At 42.9% G+C, this 21,966-nt stretch overlaps 1 protein-coding gene across 1 annotated transcript in view; it reads left to right on the plus strand.

The window, feature by feature from the left end:
* The first annotated feature begins 18,207 nt into the window (after positions 1-18,207).
* MYO7B (myosin VIIB) overlaps positions 18,208-21,966 on the plus strand; it is a 75,823-nt gene continuing 72,064 nt past the window's right edge. Inside the window, exon 1 of the mRNA XM_029225932.1 lies at positions 18,208-18,288. Coding sequence (XP_029081765.1) covers positions 18,271-18,288 — 18 coding nt within the window. The 5' untranslated portion in view covers positions 18,208-18,270. The remainder of the gene's footprint in view (positions 18,289-21,966) is intronic.

The following is a 21,966-nucleotide window of genomic DNA, read 5'->3' on the forward strand; positions in this document are numbered from 1 at the left end:
AGTTTGGAGAGGCAGGGACTTCACCTATACCTGCAGGGAGCCAGAAAGCACTTGAACCCAGGTGTGAGAGGGGACTGGATAAACCTAGTTTAATTCACTCACTATATGACTTTGTGGAGGACCAGCAGGCTTGCTGAGTTCCCCACAAGTGCACTGCATCTCAAGAGTGGGAGTAAAGCCCTGCTAGGAGGAGAGACTCCCCTGTGAGGGTCCCTTCACCGGGGCCACCCTGCCATCTCTGACTTCCCCTGCAGGGGCCAGGAGCCTGGCTCCGGGGGAACGGGTTCTCTCATTGTCTCACACTGCAAGGTTTTTGGCAGTGAGGGTTGCCAGGGCCTGTGCCCTCTAAGGGAAGATGGGACCCAGGACTATACCTTCACATCCTCACCCTGGGTGACCTGGGCAGAAGGGAAGGAGCCCTAGGAAGGACCCAGGAGCATCACATCTCTGGGCCGGGGGCACCTCTCTACACCTTCTGGGCGGCCAGTCACGTGTATTCCTGGGAGTGCCACCCCTGGACATCATCCCGAATGCCGGGCAGTCCTGGGTGGGGTGGGACTTGCTTTCAACAGAGGGTGTGTCCTTCTTCAGGCCCTCTGGGGTCCTGGGCTGCAGAGAGGGGCTGAGCTGTCCCTGGGTGGATCAGGGCCCACAGAGGGGCTTAGAATCTGGATTCCCAGGCTCTTTCCTGTATGCGCAGCTGAACCCTGCCACACTGAGAGCTCCCAGCTCAGTGGGGCTGCTACTGCCGTGAGCTTTTCCATACTGCCCTGTCACTGAGCTTGGTGGCTGATCGTTGCAGGTAGTCGTCACTGTGGGGACGAGGTGGGATTTCAGGCCCCTGGACAATCCTGTGAGCTGTAAAATAAATAATGAAAGCAATCTCTGGCTGTGGAAAAGCTCATCTCCCTCTGCTCCCCCTCCCAATTCCCTTCTCCAGAAGAAACCACTGTCGATGGTTTAATATAGTTACCTCTAAAAAACATGTATCTCCAAAAAATACATCTTATAGCTTGTGTGGATTACGTACTCATATATCAACATGTATTAGATGGAACCACATGAAGCTGCCAGTATTTGACTTTTCTTGACTGTCTGGAGTGGGTGGTCCAGCCCGCATCCCTATCACCTGCTGGACGATACTGATTTCCACAGAGCATTTGCCCTCCCCACCTTTGCCAGCCCATGCAGGCTTTGTTTTCCTTGCAGTGACGGATTCTACACTAGGGACCTTGAGCTCTGGGAGCGTGGGGAATAGCCAGTTAGCTGGTGGCATAGCGTATGTACCTTCCAAGCCTCTCAGTCTCTCACCCAACCCCAGACACCCTTTCGACCCAAAGATGCTCGCATCCCTGACTTGGGCAATGCTTTGTCGGCCCTCTAGGACAGGGGCTCCTTTTGGCCTGGCAGCCCATAGACTAGAGTCTCAATTTGGTTTTGCCTCTTAGACCCCAGTCACCTGATCTGTGCCCCACCCACCACCTGGCACACAGCACCCTGCCCACTCTGGTCCCTCCTGGTCCCTGCAACCTTTGATTTTCTCCCCAGGTCCACTTTCTCATTCATCTTTCAGCATTTTCTTACCTACACCCGCCACACTGCTGTTCAATGATGACCCAGAAATGCATGTTGTGGTGTGGTTTTAGACCTCCAGCAGCTCTGAGGACGTCTTTGGGAACCAGCAGCTTACCCTTCTCCCCTCGGGTGGTAGTCGTCCCCCTTCTGATTCTTAAGATTAGGTAGACCCTGGGGCCAGTGCAGGATACTGACCACCGTGGGCTCAGCCACAGTGACCTGCCTCAGAGCTGGACAAGAGGGTCTGAGCTAAGAAGAAGCATCTCACCTCCAGGGGGCAGGAACTTGCAAATACCCCTGGGCTTCCCCTCAGGAACAACCCCTTACCTGCCATCCTGAGATGTGGGCAGGGCTGCTTCCATCCCCCAGGAACCATTCATCCATCCACCTATCCACCCACCCATCCATCCATTCATTCAGCAATGATATCGTGAACTCCTTCTGGGATGAGTAAGGCACAGTTCTGCTCCTAAGTTTCTCACAAATGTGGGAGAAACAGAAGTAAGTGATATAAGAAAAAAACAGAAGTAAGGGATGATGTAGCAAGAGCTGCTGCGTGTGAGATGTATGTGCCTGTGTGTGAGTGCATGTGTGCATGCGTATGTGTTCCTAACTCATTTCAGATCAAGTTCAGAGACACTGAGGTGAGAGAGAATATGGGGTATTTCAGGAACCACATGAAATTCAGCACATCCTGGGAGAAGAGGTGAGATACAGGGCAGGCTGAAAAGGTAGGCAGGTTAGGATCCCGAAGGACCTTGAATGCTATAAAGATACAGCACACTCTTAGCTGTGGAGAGGCATGACATGATTGATTTTTTCCATCTTTTAAAGATTACTTGGTTGGTTAAGTGAAGAATGATTTTTGGAGAGAACGGAAGAAGCAAGTCCACCTGGGAGGCTTCCATTCTACCAAGTGAAGGATGATGGGGACTAAGGGATGGGCAGGGGGGAGAAACCCTCAAGTTTTTCCTTTCTTTTAATGTCTGTTATCTGGTTTTGGTATTAGGGTAATGCTGGCCTCATTGAATGAGTTAGGAAGTGGTCTCTCTGCTTCTGTTTCTCGGAAGATATTGTAGAGAATTGGTATCATTTTTTTCCTTAAACGTTTGGTAGACTTTATCAATGAAACCATCTGAGCCTGGCACGCTCTTTTTTGAAAAGTTGTTAAGTATTAATTCAATTTTTCTAATAGGTAGAGACCTATGTAGATAGTGTATTTCTTTTTACAAGAGTTTCAGTTGATTGCATCTTTCTGGGAATTGGTCCACTTCACCTAAGTTACCAAATTCGTAGGGATAGAGTTGTTCATAATATTGCTTTATTGTCCTTTTAATGTCCCTGGGATCAGATCAGTTATCAATGGGGTGTCCCTCTTTCATTTCCATATTAGAAATTGTGTCTTCTCTCATTTTTTCTTGGTTAGCCTGGCTAGAGGTTTATCAGTCTAATTGTTGTTTCCTAAGAACCAGATTTTGGTTTCATTGATCTTCTCTGTTGATTTCCTGTTTTCAATTTCATGATTTCTGCTCTAATTTTTAATATTCATTTATTTTTCTTATTGTTTTAGGATTATATTGCTCCTCTTTCTCTAAGGTGGAAGCTTAGATCATTAATTTTATATCTTTTTTCTTTTATTTTTGAATTTAAAAATTTTACTGAAATATAGTGGATTTACATATTATATTAGTTTCAGTTGTACAGCGTAGTGACTCAGTATTTTTACAGATTATACTCCATTAAAAGTTATTACAAGATAATTGCTGTATTTCCCTGTGCTATACAATATATCTGTGTTGCTTAGTTTGTGTCTCTTAACCCTTACCCCTAATTTGCCCCTCCCTCTTCCCTTGCCCTCTCGGAAACCATTAGTTTTCTATATCTGTGAGTCTGTTTGTGTTTTGCTATATACATTCATTTGTATATATATATATATTTTTTGGCTGCACCGTGTAGCATGTGGGATCTCGGTTCCCCAACCAGGGATCGAACCCGTGCCTCCTGCAGTGGAAGCTCAGAGTCTTAACCACTGGACCGCCAAGGAAGCCCCTCATTTATATTATTTTTTAGATTCCACATATAAGTGATATCATACAGTATTTGTCTTTCTCTATTTGACTTATTTCACTAAGCATAATATTCTCTAGGACCATCAACATTGCTGCAAAGGGCAGAATTTCATTCTCATTTTATGGCCAAGTAATAGTCCATTGTATATTTATATACCACATCTTCTTTATCCATTTGTCTGATGATGGACACTTGGGTAACTTCCATATCTTGGCTATTGTAAACAGTGCTGCTCTGAGCACTGAGGCACATGTATCTTTTCAAATTAGTGTTTCTGGTTTTTTCTGGATATATACCCAGGAGTGCAAATGCTGGATCATATGGTAGTTCTATTTTTAGGTTTTTTGAGGATGATGATAGCCATTTTGACAGGTGTGAAGTTTCTCATTGTGTTTTTGATTTGCATTTCTCTGATAATTAGTAATGTTGAGCATTTTTTCTTTTTGTTAATATTTATTTATTTGGTTGTGCTGGCTCCTTAGCTGCATCACATGGGCTCCTTAGTTGTGGCTTACGGGCTCCTTAGCTGTGGCATGCAAACTCATAGTCGTGGCATGCATGTGGGACCTAGTTTCCTGACCAGGTATCAAACCCAGGCCCCCTACATTGGGAGTGTGGAGTCTTATCCACTTCGCCACCAGGGAAGTCCCGAGCATTTATTCATATGCCTGTTGGCCATCTGTATATCTTCTTTGGGAAAATGTATATTCTGGTTTTCTGCTCATTTTTAAATTGGGTTCTTTGGTTTTCGTTTTGTTTTTGATACTGAGTTGTATGAACTGTTTATACATTTTGGATATTAACCCCTTATCAGTCATATAATTTGCAAGTATATTCTCCCATTTAGTAGGTTGGCTTTTCATTTTGTTGATGCTTTCCATGCTGTGAAAAAGTTTTAGGTCTAATTAAGACCCATTTGTTTATTTTTGATTTCATTTCATTTGCCTTAGGAGACAGCTCCAAAAATTATTGCTACAATTTATGTCATAGTGTTCTGCCTATTTTCTCTTGTAGGAGTTTTGAAGTTTCAGGTCTCACATTTAGTCTTTAAACCATTTAGAGTTTATTTTGTATATGGTGTGAGGAAATGTTTGAATCTCTTTTACATGCAGCTGTCCAGTTTTTCCAGCAGAACTTATTGAAGAGACTGTATTTTCTCCATTATATATTCTTGCCTCCTTTGTGATATATTAATGGACCATAAATACATGGGTTTATTTCTGGGCTCTCTATTCTGTTCCATTGATTGATATGTCTGTTTTTGTGCCAATATCATGCTGTTTTGATTACTGTAGCTTTGTAATATAATCTGAAGTTAGGGAGCATGATGCCTCTAGCTTTGTTCTTTCTCAAGGTAGTTTTAGCAATTTGGGGTCTTCTGCGGTTCTATAAAAAATTTAGAATTATTTGTCCTAGTTCTGCGAAAAATGTCATGGGTATTTTGACAGGGATTACATTAAGTCTGTATATTGCTTTTGGTAGTATGGACATTTTAACAATATTATTCTTCCAATCCAAGAACACAGGCTATCTTCCCACTTCTTTGTATCATTTTCAAATTCCTTCTTCAATGTTTCATTGTTTTCAGAGTACAGGTTTTTCACCTTCTTGGTTAAGTCTACTCCTAGTTATTTTATTCTTTTTGATGTGTTTGTAAATAAAATTTTTTCCTTAATTTCTCTTTCTTATAGTTCATTATTATTGTATGGAAAACCAACAGATTTCTGTATATTAATACTGTATCCTGCAACTTTACTGAATTCACCTATTAGTTCTAATGGTATTTTGGTGGAGACTCTAGGGTTTTCTATATATAGTATCATCTCACCTGCAAATAATGGCAGTTTTACCTCTTCCCTTCCAATTTGAATGCCTTTTACTTCTTTTTCTTGTGTGATTGCTGAGTCTAGGACTTCCAATTCTGTGTTAAATAGAAGTGGCAAGAGTGGGCATCCTTGTCTTGTTCCTGATTTTAGAGGAAAAGCTTTCAGGTCTTCACTGTTGAATATGATATTAGCTGTGGGCTTGTCATAAATGGACTTTATTATGTTGAGATATTCCCTCTATAACAATTTTGATGAAAGTTTTTATCATGCATGGGTGTTGAATTTTGTGAAATGCTTTTTCTGCATCTATTGAGATGATCATGTGCTTTTTTATCCTTCCTTTTGTTAATGTGGCATATAACATTGATCAATTTGTAAATATTGAACCATCCTTGCACCCCTGGAATAAATCCCACTTGATCATGGTGTATTTTTTATATATTGTTGAATTAAATTTGCTATTTTTTGGAGGACTTTTGTATCTATATGCATCAGAAATATTGGCCTGTAAGCTACTTTTTTTTTTTTGTAGTGTCTTTGTCTAGTTTTGGTGTCAGGAGAATGGTGGTTGCTTCACAGAATGATTTGGGGAGTGTTACATCCTCTTTGATATTTTTGGAATAGTTTGAGAAGGATAGGTATTAGCTCTTCTTTATATGTTTGGTAAGATTTCCCTGTGAATCTGTCTAGTCCTGGGCTTTTGCTTGCCAGGAAGTGTTTTTGTTTTTCTTTTTTAATTACAAATCAGCTTCACTACTAGTGATTGGTTTGTTCACATTGTATAATTCTTCCTGACTTACTATTGGAAGGTTGTATGTTTCTAAAAATATTGTCCATTTCTTCTAAGTTATTCAGTTTGTTGACATATAACTGTCTGTAGTAGTCTCTTACAAATTTTTGCATCTCTGTTGTATTGGTTGTTATTTCTCCTCTTTCATTTATTATTTTGTTTATTTGTATCTTATTTGGTTTATTTGGGTCTCTCTTTTCTTCTTGATGAGGCTGGCTAAAGGTTTATCAATTGTGTTTATCTTTTCAATGAACATGCTCTTGGTTTCATTGATCTTTTCCATTGTTTTTTGGTCTCTATTTTATTTATTTCCATTCTGATTTTTATTATTTCCTTCTTCGGCTGACTTTAGGCTTTGCTTGTTCTTTTTCTTCCTTTAGATGGAATGTTAAGTTGTTTATTTGAGATTTTTCTTGTTTCTTGTGATAGGCCTGTATTGCTGTGTATCCCTCTTGGAACTGCTATGCAGCATCTCAAAGATTTTGGAAAGTTCTGTTCACATTTTCATTTGTCTTAAGGTATCTTCTAATTTCCTCTTTGATTTCTTCATTGACTCATTGGTTTTTAGTAGCATGTTGTTTAGTCTCCACATATTTTTGCCATTTTTCTTCCTGTAATGAATTTTTACTTTCATACCATTGTGGAAAAAAATTGCTTGATATAATTTCTTTCTTCTTAAATTTGTTGAGACTTGTTTTGTGGCCTAGCATGTGATCTATTCTGGAGAATGTACCATGTGCATTTGAAAAGAGTGTATATTCTGCTGGTTTTGGTTGGAATGTCCTGTGATACGTATTCAGTCCAACTGGTCTATTGTGTCATTTAAGACCACTGTTCCCTTACTGATTTTCTGTCTGCATGATCTGTCTATTGATGTAAATGGGGTATAAAGTCCCCTACTATATTTTTTCTTTTTTTGTAACATCTTTATTGGAGTATTATTGCTTTACAATAGTGTGTTAGTTTCTGCTGTACAACAAAGTGAATCAGCTATATGTATACATGCATCCCCATATCTCCTCCATCTTGCATCTCCCTCCCACCCTCCCTATCCCATCCCCTAGGTGGTCACAAAGCACCGAGCTGATCTCCCTGTGCTATGTGGCTGCTTCCCACTAGCTATCTATTTTACGTTTGGTAGTGTATATATGTCCATGCCACTCTCTCACTTCGTCCCAGCTTACCCTTCCCCCTCCCGTGTCCTCAAGTCCATTCTCTATGTCTGCATCTTTATTCCTGTCCTGCCCCTAGGTTCTTCAGAACCTTTTTTTTTTTTAGATTCCATATATATATGTGTTAGCATATGGTATTTGTTTTTCTCTTTCTGACTTACTTCCCTCTGTATGACAGTCCCTAGGTCCATCCACCTCGCTACAAATAACTCAATTTCATTTCTTTTTATGACTGAATAATAGTCCATTGTATATATGTGCCACATCTTCTTTATCCATTCATCTGTTGATGGGCACTTAGGTTGTTTCCATGTCCTGGATATTGTAAATAGAGCTGCAGTGAACATTGTGGTACGTGACTCTTTTTGAATTATGGTTTTCTCAGGGTATATGCCCAGTACTGGGATTGCTGGGTCATATGGTAGTTCTGTTTTTAGTTTTTTAAGGAACCTCCATACTGTTCTCCATAGTGGCTGTATCAATTTACATTCTCACCAACAGTGCAAGAGGGCTCCCTTTTCTCCACACCCTCTCCAGCATGTATTATTTGTAGATTTTTTGATGGTGGCCATTCTGACCGGTGTGAGTTGATACCTCATTGTGGTTTTGATTTGCATTTCTCTAATGATTAGTGATGTTGAGCATCCTTTCATGTGTTTGTTGCCAATCTGGGTATCTTCTTTGGAGAATGTCTATTTAGGTCTTCTGCCTGTTTTTGGATTGGGTTGCTTGATTTTTTGATATTGAGCTGCATGAGCTGCTTGTATATTTTGGAGATTAATCCTTGTTCAGTTGCTTCATTTGCAAATATTTTCTCCCATTCTGAGGGTTGTCTTTTCATCTTGTTTATGGTTTCGTTTGCTGTGAAAAAGCTTTTAACTTTCATTAGGTCCCATTTGTTTATTTTTATTTCCATTTCTCTAGGAGGTGGGTCAAAAAGGATCTTGCTGTGATTTATGTCATAGAGTGTTCTGCCTATGTTTTCCTCTAAGAGTTTGATAGTGTCTGGCCTTACCTTTAGGTCTTTAATCCATTTTGAGTTTATTTTTGTGTATGGTGTTAGGGAGTGTTCTAATTTCGTTCTTTTACATGTAGCTGTCCAGTTTTCCCAGCACCACTTATTGAAAAGGCCGTCTTTTCTCCATTGTATATTCTTACCTCCTTTATCAAAGATAAGGTGACCATATGTGTGTGGGTTTATCTCTGGGCTTTCTATACTGTTCCACTGATCTATATTTCTGTTTTTGTGCCAGTACCATATTGTCTTGATAACTGTAGCTCTGTAGTATAGTCTGATTCCTCCAGCTCCGTTTTTCTTTCTCAAGATTGCTTTTGCTCTTCAGGGTCTTTGGTATTTCCATACAAATTGTGAATTTTTTTGTTCTAGTTCTGTGAAAAATGCCATTGGTAGTTTGATAGGGATTGCATTGAATCTGTAGATTGCTTTTGGTAGTATAGTCATTTTCACAATGTTGATTCTTCCAATCCAAGAACATGGTGTATCTCTCCATCTGTTTGGATCACCTTTAATTTCTTTCATCAGTGTCTTATAGTTTTCTGCATACAGGTCTTTTGTCTCCTTAGGTAGGTTTATTCCTAGATATTTTATTCTTTTTGTTGCAATGGTAAATGGGAGTGTTTCCTTAATTTCTCTTTCAGATTTTTCATCATTAGTGTATAGGAATGCAAGAGATTTCTGTGCATTAATTTTGTATCCTGCTACTTTACCAAATTCATTGATTAGCTCTAGTAGTTTTCTGGTAGCATCTTTAGGATTCTCTATGTATAGTATCATGTCATCTGCAAACAGTGACAGTTTTACTTCTTCTTTTCCAATTTGGATTCCTTGTATTTCTTTTTCTTCTCTGATTGCTATGGCTAAAACTTCCAAAACTATGTTGAATAATAGTGGTGATAGTGGGCAACCTTGTCTTGTTCCTGATCTTAGTGAAAATGGTTTAAGGTTTTCACCATTGAGAACGATGTTGGCTGTGGGTTTGTCATATATGGCCTTTATTATGTTGAGGTAAGTTCCCTCTATGCCTACTTTCTGGAGAGTTTTTATCATAAATGGGTGTTGAATTTTGTCAAAAGCGTTTTCTGCATCTATTGAGATGATCATGTGGGTTTTCTCCGTCAATTTGTTAATATGGTGTATCACATTGATTGATTTGCATATATTGAAGAATCCTTGCATTCCAGGGATAAACCCCACTTGATCATGGTGTATGATCCTTTTAATGTGCTGTTGGATTCTGCTTGCTAGTATTTTCTCGAGGATTTTTGCATTTATGTTCATCAGTGATATTGGCCTGTAGTTTTCTTTTTTTGTGGCATCTTTGTCTGGTTTTGGTATCAGGGTGACGGTGGCCTTGTAGAATGAGTTTGGGAGTGTTCTCCCCTCTGCTATATTTTGAAAGAGTTTGAGAAGGATAGGTGTTAGCTCTTCTCTAAATGTTGGATAGAATTCACCTGTGAAGCCATCTGTTCCTGGGCTTAAAATTAAATTAAAATCAAAATTAAAATTAAATGTGTTAATTTCAAATACATGCTACAAGAGATACATTTTTTATTCTTTTCCCCCATACTTTGTGTTTTTGGTGCCATATTTTATATCTTCATGTTTATACCTTTACGGATTATTGTAGTTATACTTAATTTTATAATTTTTTGTCTTTTAACCTTCATACTAACTTTTTTAAGTTGCTGATCCTCAGTCTTTACTATATGTGTGCCTTTACTAGTGGGATTTTTTTCTTTCCTATAGATACTTACTTCTTCTTATAGCTTTTTCTCTTCCACCTTGTGAAGACCCTTTAACATTTCTTTTAGGGTTATTTTAGTACTGATGAACTCTTTCAGGTTTTGCTGGTTTGAAAAGTTGTTTATCCTTGAATTCTAAATGATAATTTTGCTGGGTAGAGTATCCTAGATTTCAGGTTTTCCCCTTTCAACATTTTAAATATATCATGTCACTTCCTTTTGGTCTGTAAAGCTTCTGCAGAAAAATCAGCTGAGAGTCTTATGGGGGTTCCCTTGTATATAACTCTTTGGTTTTCTCTTGCTGCCTCTAGAATTCTCTTTTTTCTTTAACTTTTGCCATTTCGATTATGATATGTCTTGGTGTGGGTCTGTTTGTGCTCATCTTGTTTGGGACTCTCTGTGCTTCCTGTACCCAGATATATGTTTCCTTCTTCAGGCTTGGGAAGTTTTCAGCCATAATTTCATTAAATACATTTTTTACTTTCTTCTCTATCTCTTCTTCTTCTGGGACTCCTACGCTGTAAATATTGGTACACTTGATGTTGTCTCAAAGAACCCTTAAACTGTTTTCATTTTTTAAAATTTGTTTTTCTTTTTACTGTTTTGTTTGGGTGATTTCCACTATTCTACCTCCAGATCACTTATTCATCGTTCTGTATCACCTAGTCTGTTGTTCATTCCTTCTAGAACACTTTTCATTTGAGTTATTGTATTCTTCAGTTCTGACTGGTTCTTTTTTATACTTTCCAGTTCCTTGTTAAAATTCTCCCTGTGTTCATCTGTTCTTTTCCCTAATTCAGTTAGCATTCTTATTACTACTGCATTGAATTCTTTATCTAGTAAATTATTTCTGTTTCATTAGCTGTTTTTTTTAGGGGATTTCTCTTGTTCTTTCAATTGAGACAAATTCTTCTCTCTTCTCATTTTAATTATCTTTCTCTGTCTCTATGAATTTTAGTTAAATTGTTACCTATGGTGGTCTTGAAAGTGTGTCCTTATGTGGGAGCATCCCTATACATTTTGCTTGTGCTCAGTGGCTTTGCTGGGAGAGATGGATTTGATGTGAACACAAGTGATGTCTTTCCTCAGGGTGTGTTGGCAGCTGTCTTCTTGGTAGTAGGTGGGGCTGGAGAAGGAGGGGCTAGGGCTAGAGCCAGGTGTGAAGTGGGGCTTACCCTTTGTTCAGTGGCCAACTTTGCCTTATCAAGGGTGGGGTTAGGTCTCAAGTTGCTGGAACAGAAGCCCTGAGTGTCGGGTGTGAGCTGGCTACGTTCCCTTTAAGTGTGTGCTCTTCCCCCTCCCAGCACCAGCACCTTCAGCCCCAGAGGGGAGCAGAGCTGGAGCAAGAGGCGCTGGGCTGGTATTCAATGAACGTTGGGCACAGAGTATGTTGATATGGCCACTGTCAAAGATCTGGAGTGCCTCTGATGTATCACTTGTGCAATCACCAGTAATGACAGCCCCCTCCCTGCTCAGAAGCTGCTTAGTGTTTGAGCTGCCACGGTCTCACATCGAAGCTTTTTCCTTGGCCATGGCAGCCCTCACTGCAGTGTGGAGCCGTGACGTGGGGCAAACAGTGCTGGAGCATTTGCTCAGCTCGGGTTAGGGCATGCTCTGGGGTGGTCCTGGGAAACAAGTCAGCCAGCTGTGTGGTTTCAATCTGCCCTCTCCACCCTGCTTCGGGAGTAGGCAACTGTTCATGTGCTCCTCACAAGCAAGGTACAGGATTTCCACCTCCCTCCTGTTAGTCCCACTTGCCCTCCAATGAGCCAAGGGGGCTTGTCTTCCCTTTGTCAGACCCCAGGGTTAGAGCACCCAATATGTGGCTCAAACTGCTCCCTCTCCAGGGAGGGTCTCTGCCCATGTAATCTCTCTTTTCTTCTGAGTCCCCTCCCAGGGGCACAGAACCCCACCTGACTGCTTCTCTTCCCTTCCTACCCAATTTTGTGTGTATCTTTCTTAGAGCCTTGGTTGTACAGGAGTCTTTCTGTCAGTCTCCAGTTCGTTTTCCACAAGAATTGTTCCACATGTAGATGTATTTTTGATATGTTCGTGGGGGGAGGTGAGTTCTGTGTCTTCCTACTCCACCATCTTGATTTGGATCCTCATCTTTTTAAATATAGTCTTTCAGTATTATAAATTTCCTTCTAAGCACTGCTTTCACTGCATTCCACAACTTTTAGTAAGTTGTACCTTCATTTTCAATTAGTTGAAAACACTTTAAGAATTTTCTTGAGACTTTGACTCACGTTATTTATAAGTATGTTTCTTAATCTCCAAATATTTGGGGATTTTCTAGTTATTTTGATTTCTAGTTTAATGTCTTTGTGGTCTGACAACAGACATTGTATGATTTTTATTTTTTTAAATTTCCTCAGGAGTGTTATGGCCCAGAAGGTGGCCTATCTTGGTGAATGGTCCATGTGAACTTGAGAAGAAGGTATATTCTGCTGTTGTTAGATGAAGTATTCTACAAGTGTCAATTAGATCCAGTTGACTAACGATGCTATGCATTTCAACTATGTACTTACTGATTTTATGCCTGCCAAATATGTCAATTACTGATAAAGGGGTGTTAAAGCCTCCAACTATAATAGTGGATTTATCTTTTTCTCCTTGTAGGTTTACCAGTTTACCACATGTATTTTGATGCTCTGTTGTTACACACATACATGTTAAGTAAAGTTATGTCTTCTTTGGAAATTGGCCCCTTTATTATTATGTAATTCCCCTTTATATTCCTCATAATTTTCCTTGCCCTGAAGTCAGCACTACCTAAAATTAGTATAGCTACTCCAGCTTTCTTTTTTTTTTTTAATATTTATTTATTTATTTGGTTGTGCTGGCTCTTAGTTGTGGCAGGGGGGCTCCTTAGTTGTGGTTCGCGGGCTCCTTAGTTGCAGCTCCTGATCTCCTTAGTTGCGGCTCACCAGCTCCTTAGTTGCCACACATGGGCTCCTTAGTTGCAGCTCCAGGGCTCCTTAGTTGCGGCTCACTGGTTCTTTAGTTGTGACACACGGACTCCTTAATTGTGGCACGCAAACTCTTAGTTGTGGCATGCATGTGAGATCTAGTTCCCCAACCAGGGATCGAATCCAGGCCCCCTGCATTAGGAGTGTGGAGTCTTATCCACTTCACCACCAGGGAAGTCCCCAGCTTTCTTTTGATTAATATCAACATGGTATATTTTTCTCTATCTCTTTATCTTTAATCTATCTGTGTCTTTATATTTAAAGTGAGTTTCTTGCAGACAACATATAGTTGGGAGCCTCAAGCTTTTAAAAGATGAAATCTTCAGATCCTGGTGATCATTTAGATATGAGGATCATAGGATGACTCAAGTGTTTTCTTCAAAAATTGCTAGTTCCATTCAATGAGATAAAGAATGAAGGGGAAAGAGCAGATTTAGGGACAGAGGAGATGTGTGGTCATGTTGAGTTTGTTGTGCCCATGGCCTATCTGCTGGAGATATCCAGAGACTAGGGCCTTGGTGGAGCTGGAGTTCCGGATAGAGATGAGAGTTTGAGACATTGACTTCAGACTCAGAAGTGCTTTGATTTTGTCAGTGGCCCTGGGAGAGGGTGGAAATGTGCAAGGGGAGTGGGCAGACTGAAGGAGAATAGAATGAGGGCCACCATATCAATGAGAATTCTTTGGTTTCAATGACAGAGTACAGATGGCTTAGCTCAAATAACAAAGTGCAAAAAGTCAAAGACAGGATTTCTGTCTTTTGTCTCATTCCCTCCTGTCCTTCCAACTTTCTTCTCTCATATCAGCTATTTTCAGGACACTAGGACCATAGCCCCTGGCAGCTCTGGAATCACATTTCAGAACTTTGCAACTAGAGAAGAAAACTAATCCCCAGCTTCAATTCAGAACATCTCAGGGAAAGCCCTTTCTTGGATTGCATGCCATCTTTGAGGTACCATGATTCATGGTTCCTATCAGAAACATTTTGGACAAAGGGAGGAGAATTTCCCCCAAAAGAAAATAGGGGAAGGCACATCAGGCAGACAAAAACAACCAGCATCTCCCTCAGACACCAAGAGATCAAGGTGAGGGAAAGGGCCCTGGGAGGGGATCGAGGGGACCCCCTAAAGCAAAGGAATGACAGGGAAGTGTAGTCCTGCAGAAGCCAAGGGGGCGTGCTCAGGGAACAGGACCTGGTTGAAAAAGTCCTGTCATAGGCTTGGGCAATGTTAGCCCTGGAGGGGTCGCTGCAGCGTTTGTGGGTATGTGTGTGTGACCCAAGGCTTGGGAAGGCATGAAGGGTGAGACAGTGGAGGCAGCATGATGGGGCAACTCTTTCAGGCAGTTCAGCTGTGGAATAGAAACAAGAGGAGAGCAATAGCTGGAGGCGGTCATGAGGCCAAGAAAATTCATTTTAAGATAGACAAAACTTGTATCTCTATGCAGGGAGGAAAACCAGAAGAGTAAGAAAGAATGAAGATGTGAGAGGGAGGGGTAATTGTATTAGTTATCTACTGCTGCATAACAAATTACTCCAAGATTTTGCAGCTTAAAATGACAAATATTTATTTCCTCACCCAATTTCTGAAATCCAAGAACAGCTTATCTGGGTGGTTCTGGGCCAGGAACACTCACGTGGTTTATATTCATTTTCTAGGGTTCATTTATATTCAGCTTCTGGAGCTGGAAGTCTCAGACCAAAGATGTTGGCAGGGGTGGTTCTTCCCAAGGCCCCTCTCCTTGGCTTGCAGACAGTTACCCTCTTGCTACTTTGTCCTCGTATGACCATCCCTTTGCATGTACAGCTCTGGTATTTCTTCCTCTTCTTACAAGGATATCAGGATTACGCCCCACCCTCACAGATTCAGTTTAACTTCACCACCTCTTTAAAAGGGCTTTATCTTCAAATACAGTTCCATTGTGAGGTACTGAGGGTTAGGACTTCCAACATATGAACTTGGAGAGGGGTTCACAATTCAGCCCATAACAAGGCTGCAGTCAGGACGTTGGCTGGAGCTCTGGTCATCTGAAGCCTTGACCACGGCTGGAAGATCTGCTTTCAAGATCACTGGCTGTTGACTGGAGACCTGAGTTCCTCAGCACATGGGTCCTCCTTGGGGCTGCTTGAGTATCCTCATGACACGGCAGCAAGTTCCCCCAGGCCGAGTGATCTCAGACAGAGCAAGGAAGAGGACACAGAGCCTTTTATGAACTAGTCTCAGAAGCTATACTCCATCACTCCGACCTTATTCTATTTGTTAGAAGGGAGTCACTAAATCCACATCCACAGTAGGGAGAATGAGTCTCCATGTTTGGAAGGGAGAGTGTCAAAGAATTTGTGGGAGTATTTTAACCACCAGAGTAATTGATAAAGCAAAAGCCCTGATGGAGGAGGCCAGAGAGGGCAGGGCTGGAAGGGTTAGTGTGGGGCTGTCAGGGGGCCCCTTCCCCTGGGCAGTCCCTTAAATGTTCTCAGATATAGGGAAAGGCAGGGAGTGGGCAGAGCTGGAAGCTGAGGGTGATTTTTCTCTCTTTTTTCAATGACACAGATCAAGGTGTTCTGCAGAGTGAGTAGTGGGAGGGAGATTTGAAATAAGAGTGTTGTTGGGTTTTTTTTTTCCAGAAAGAGCTGACCAGGGCCCACTCAAGTGTCCCTGAACATTTCTAAGGTCGTAGGGGAGGTGCCGGCCCCTGTCGTCAAGATGGTGTGACCCATCCTTGGTGTGCTCAGCTTGGTGCTGGGACTTCGCAAGGTACAAGCAGGAGTCAACAACATTCACAAGACAAGGGTGGACCAGAGGGGTCCACGTAGAGTGCAGCTTGCTGTACTTTATTTTTGTATTCCGTTTATGGGTACTTATAAAACCACTTTGTTTCAGAAGAGATGTAAGTCAGTTTCTAGGCAGGTTGGGATAGAAATGAAGCTCGGATGCCTGGTTGATAGAATGGAGAGAAAAGCAAGGGCTGAGGGGTCGTGATGAAATGAGGGAACAGCTGGCCATGGGCGGAGGGCCTGGTGCTGGCCTGGGGTGTGGCTGGAGGGTGGCAGCTGGAGGACATGTCTTCTGAAGTGGAGAGGTTCTGGGACACAGGAAGACCAGGGCCAGTCGTGGGGGAGTGGAGGTCAGTGGAGTCTGGGGACCAGAGGAGTGGGAGTCCAGAACACTTGGCAGGTTCATCCCCCAGGGATGGCAGGACTGGTGGGGGGCACCTATGGGACACATCCTGGTGCCTGGAGAGGGATTATGTCCATGGAGGTCAGTGCCATGGGTGAGGGGGTAGAGGGTGACAGAGCTAAAGAACGTGGGTAAGCCTCAGATTCCTACCTGGGGTGGAGAAGTGAGGGGACAGAGCCACAGTGGGGAGTGAGAGGCAGGCAATGCCCTCTGCGTCTTTCCCACCCACCACCTCATTGCAGTATGTGAGGCGCGGAGATGGACCAGCCTCCCCTTGAAAGAACGGTAGCCTCAGACCCTTAAAAAGGAATCTCAATCTGATTACTACCGCCTTTTACATTGTAGGCACTCAACAAATGCTAGGAGGATTAGATTGCCATAAACATATAAATGCTCACACACTAAAGAAAAATTGGAATAAGAAAATTCTTTGTCCAGCAGAACAGAGTGGCAAAGATTCTCTGTCACATTCACCCACTACCTACACCTCTACTCTCCTCTTACCTCCCAGCTTGGTCTGCTCAACCCAAATGTGCTGACCCCTCACATCCTTTGCACTTTTCCCTCTGCCTTTGCTAAAGTTGCAGCATCCCTAGAGAATCGCTCCCCCGCCCCTTTTATTTTGGTCTCGCGGCTTGCAAGATCTCAGTTCCCTGACCAGGGATTGGACCCGGGCCACGACAGTGAAAGCCCTGAATCCTAACCACTAGGCGACCAGGGAACTCCCGAGAAGGCCCCTCTTTCCTTCCACTGTGAATTCTTACAAATCTGGCAAAACCATTGTCAAAGGACATCCTCTCCAAGGGCTTCGTTCTCTGTTTCACTGAACAACTATTTCCTGGGTCCCTCCTTGGAGCAAGTCTGTGTTAGAAGCAGGGAGCATATGATGAACAAAAAAGCCAGTACCTGCCTCCCGCTGCTCAGTGAGGCAAGGCTGGGGATGGGTGGGGCTCCTCCTTGAGATCAGGGCCTCCGCCCTCCCCTCCCTCCCCTCCCTCCCCCACCTGCTGGCAGCTACACAGGCCTGCCAGGTGCTGCGGACAGGTTTGAAAGGAGGCAGGTCCAGGTTGAATCCCCAGCTGTGCTACTGATCAACGGGTCACCTTTCCTTTGTTGAGTCCCATGAGTGAAATGGGGGATATCTGTGTTTTGGGGGTGTCCGTGAGGTTTATTTATTTATTTTTGGCTGCATTGGGTCTTTGTTGCTGTGTGCGGGCTTTCTCTAGTTGCGGCGAGCGGGGGCTACTCTTCGTTGCGGTGCGCGGCTTCTCATCGTGGTGGCTTCTCTTGTTGCGGAGCACGGGCTCTAGGCGCACGGGCTTCAGTAGCTGTGGCTCGAAGGCTCTAGAGCACAGGCTCAGTAGTTGTGACGCACGGGCTCAGCTGCTCCGCGGCATGTGGGATCTTCCCGGACCAGGGCTGGAACCCGTGTCCCCTTCATTGACAGGTGGATTCTTAACCACTGTGCCAACGGGGAAGCCCCTGTCCGTGAGCTTTAGATCAAGTATGTTGTGTCTCTAGTTCTGCTGGCTGCTTCCCTCAGCACTCCGTGTGGTGTAGGGTGATGACCGGTATTCACGGATGTCTGACCAGACACAGCTTGAGCTTCTGGACGGCAGGGATGGTGTCCTAGGGATGTTCAGAACCACCGCACTCCCAGCTGAGCCCAGTGCCAAGTGCAAAATAGACGTTCGGTAAAGATGAGATAGGATGGATGAAGCTGAGGGAGCCTCCTCTCACACTTGTGGTGGGACAACGACTCATCCGTCCATTCATTGAAGAGTCATTTCTCGGCCCCATGCCAGGGGCTCAGAGCCACGCTGATGCACACACGCGGCTCCTACCCTCCAGGGCTCCAACTCAGGGCCACGAGGACTGACATTCTGCTTTCTCTCTGCACACAGGCTGTCAGGAGTGGCTGCCTCGGGATGTCGGGCTTGAGACTGGTAAGAATGGCATCTCTTCCATCGAGGGGTTGTTCGTGGGAGTTGCCACAGGCTGAGTCAAATCACTCCCAAGGAAAGAAGAAGAGAGGCAATGAGACCCTATAAGGAGAATACCGGAGACAGGGAGTTTGGAGGAACGAGACAGATTGTATTACCTAAAGAAAATGACCTTGGCCAACCTTTGGGCTTTGGCAGGGGAGCCACACTTGCACAGTAATCCCTCACTTATATTCAGGGCTTAAAATGTCCTGACAAAACACACTACAATATATAAAATAGGTAACCAACAAGGACCTACTGTATAGCACAGGGAACTATACTCAGTATCTTGTAGTAACCTATAATGGAAGAGAATGTAAAAAATATATATATGTACATATACATATATATATGTATAACTGAATCACTTTGCTATACACCTGAAACTAACACAACATGGTAAATCAACCATATTTCAATAAAAATTTTAAAAATAAAATAAAATGAAAAATAAAAGAACAGAAAAAAATGTCTTGACAGGGTATTTCTCATTGGTTGGATCCTTCATTTATCTAAGTAAAGGCAGCACAGAGGCATCTCTAGGCCCATCTTTTCTATGGGAAGAGAAGACATGGCAGGTGGGCACACGGGATCAGGGCACAACACCCATTTCAGCCAATGTCCAGAAGAGCCAGCCCACCTCGGAAGACTGAGGATCAGGTCTCCCGGAAGTGGATTCTTCACGGCCTTGGGTCTTTGAGTTTCCTTGTAGTTAATTTCTGTCTCAGGCTGGGGAAGGAACTTTTTGCATCATGGGTAGCAGCCAGTTGTCAGGTATTTCTTATCACAAAGAACAAGGAAGGTCACGTAGATCTCTCTGCTTTCTGTAATTCATCCTCTGTTTCTTGAATCTCAATATAGACTTTACTTTCTTTCAGCTGATAGCTTCTGCTTTATCTCTTCTCGCTCACTCCTCTCCTGATCCAGCTGTTTCTGCACAGTCATCTTTTTCTTCCAATAGAGTTCATGAAGCAGCTCTATTTTCTGCACTCGGCTTCTCATTTATTTCCTAGGAGAGCTTTGGCCAAATGGAGTGAACAAAAGTCATGTTCTAGCTCTTTTGTTTATTTTTCCAGCTCATGTTGGCCTGACACCTTATCATTAAGTGTGGACTGGAAATGGTCTTTCTCTTTTTCATCTCTGGTTAATATCAAGTTCACTGTGAGATACCCATCATCTGTCTTTTTATTTATGTATTCATTTATTCTTTGGCTGCGTCGGGTCTTCGACGCATGCGGGATCTTCGTTGAGGCATGCGGGATCTTTCGCTGTGGCGTGCAGGCTTCTCCCTAGTTGTGTCCTGAGGGTTTTCTCTTCTCTAGTTGTGGTACATAGTCTCCAGGGAACGTGGGCTCTGTAGTTACGGTGCGCGGGTTCCAGAGCGCGTGGGCTCTGTAGTCTTCGGCACGTGGGCTCTCTAGTTGAGGTGCGCAAGCTCAGTAGTTGTGGCACTTGGGCTTAGCTGCCCCGCGGCATGTGGGATCTTAGTTCCCTGACCAAGGATCAAATCTGTATCCCCAGCATTGGAAGGTGGATTCTTTACCACTGGACCACAAGGGAAGTTCCCATCATCTTTGACTGATAATCTTCTCATTTGGTAACTTGCCCGCTGTTTCAGCTGCATGCCGCAATTTTCACACTGGAATTTTATCCTTGTTGTAAGAAAGCTTTTCTAGGTCTCTGAGGTTCCTGATGTGATTCAATTAGTTCACTGAATCTAGTACGCTTCTCAGGCTGGTCTTCTGCATCCTGTGGCAGCTGTTCCTTACTGTTCTTTTTCATTTCGCTTTTAGTTTTATTAAGCTGTCTTGGGCACACAGTTTGAAGAATCAGTCCCCCACTTCCTCTTCCAGAGAGGTGACCACCTCGACCTTCTAGTCGATTCATTGATACTTCCCTCTGTGTCTCTAAAGAACGTGTGTACAGGGCTGTTTGAGTTTTTGGTTCCAGGCATCACCTATTACTGACTTCCCACTAGGTGAGAAGGGCCTTAGCTCCTTGCCCCTAACGCCCGCCCACAGCATTCATACTGTCTCTCCTTCCTCCCGAAATTGTTAAATCCTAGCTTTCATTAGATCTACATACAGAGTTTACTTGTTTTATCTAAGAAAATGTTCCTCTCAAACGAAATTATGGTCACCAGGGGGAAGTGTCAGGGGCGGGGAAGGATAGTTAGGGAGTTTGGGACTGACATGTACACACTGCTATATTTAAAACAGATAGCCAACAAGGACCTACTGTAGAGCACAGGGAACTCTGCTCCATATTATATAACAACCTAAATGGGAAAAGAATTTGAAAAAGAAGAGATACATGTATATACGTAACTGAATCACTTTGCTGTACATCTGAAACTAACACCACATTATTTTTTTGTTGTTGTTTTTGTTTTTATTTTTGTCTGCGTCGGGTCTTAGTTGCGGCACGCAGGGTCTTCGTTGAGGCACACGGGATCTTTCTTTGTAGCACGTGGGCTCTTCGTTGTGGTGTGTGGGCTTCGCTCTAGTTGTGGCCTGTGGGTTTTCTCTTCTCTAGTTGTGGTGCACAGTCCCCAGGGTGCGTGGGCTCTGCAGTTGTGGCTCATGGGTTCCAGAGCACACGGGCTCTGTAGTTTGTGGCATGTGCACTCTAGTTGAAGCACTAGAGCTCAGTAGTTGTGGCATACGGGGTTAGTTGCCCCACGGCATGTGGGATCTTAGTTCCCTGACCAAGGATCGAACCCACGTCCCCTGCATTGGAAGGTGAATTCTTCACCACTGTACCACCAGGGAAGTCCCTAACACAACATTGTTAATCAGCTATACTCCAATATAAAATAAAAAGTTTAAGAAAAGAAAGAAAGGAAACGTTCCTCTGGACTGAGCCCTGCAATGTATTGTAAGTGCTGTGCTTCCCTTTGCTAGACTTTGTAATTGTCCTTCTGCCCTATCTGCTTTGTTTTCTCTGTACTTATGACGACATAACCTCCCCCCGCCCCCCGCCACCCAGCTTTCTCCCAGATATGTCAATGTCCTTTCAAAGTGATTCATCTGGGAGTTCAATCAGTTTCATCCTCAGGAAGAAGTTTCTCCCAGCGTTGCTGAGGCCATATCTAAACCGGCATCTTCTACTTCTGAGGCACACATCTCAGAATTGTCCTGGGGTCTCCTTCACAACCACCCTGAAGATTTCTTTCACCTCTCCTTTGCACTGAATCCCTTTTCTTAGACCCAAGGTTCTTCTCTCTCTTGGTTTACTCCCTTGTTTTGATCAAGCACAACCTGTAATAGCTTCCTGAGAAAGGATACATATGAAGTATTTTTAACAACTTGCATGTCTGAAAATATGTTTATTCACATTTGAATGTCAGCTGGGCATAGGATTCCGTACTAGATGTAATTTTCCCTGAGAACTGTGAAGACATGTACTCCTTCTGGTTTCCAGCCTTGCTATGGAGAAGGTGGACAATATTTTAATTCTTGAGCCTTTGTATAAAACTTATTTTTCTCTCTGAAAGCTTTTATGATCTTTTCTTTGTCCCAAGTATTTTGAAATTTCTTGATGTGTGTGTTGGTGTGGACCTATTTTCATTCTTTGCACTGTTGACTGAAGTTTGTCCCCAATCGTTTTTTTCCAAAAGGCTTATGGGAAAATATTGTA

This window comes from Monodon monoceros, unplaced genomic scaffold, assembly GCF_005190385.1.
Source record: "Monodon monoceros isolate NGI ecotype Baffin Bay Population unplaced genomic scaffold, NGI_Narwhal_1 Super_Scaffold_16, whole genome shotgun sequence".
Taxonomy (NCBI): Eukaryota; Metazoa; Chordata; class Mammalia; order Artiodactyla; family Monodontidae; genus Monodon; species Monodon monoceros.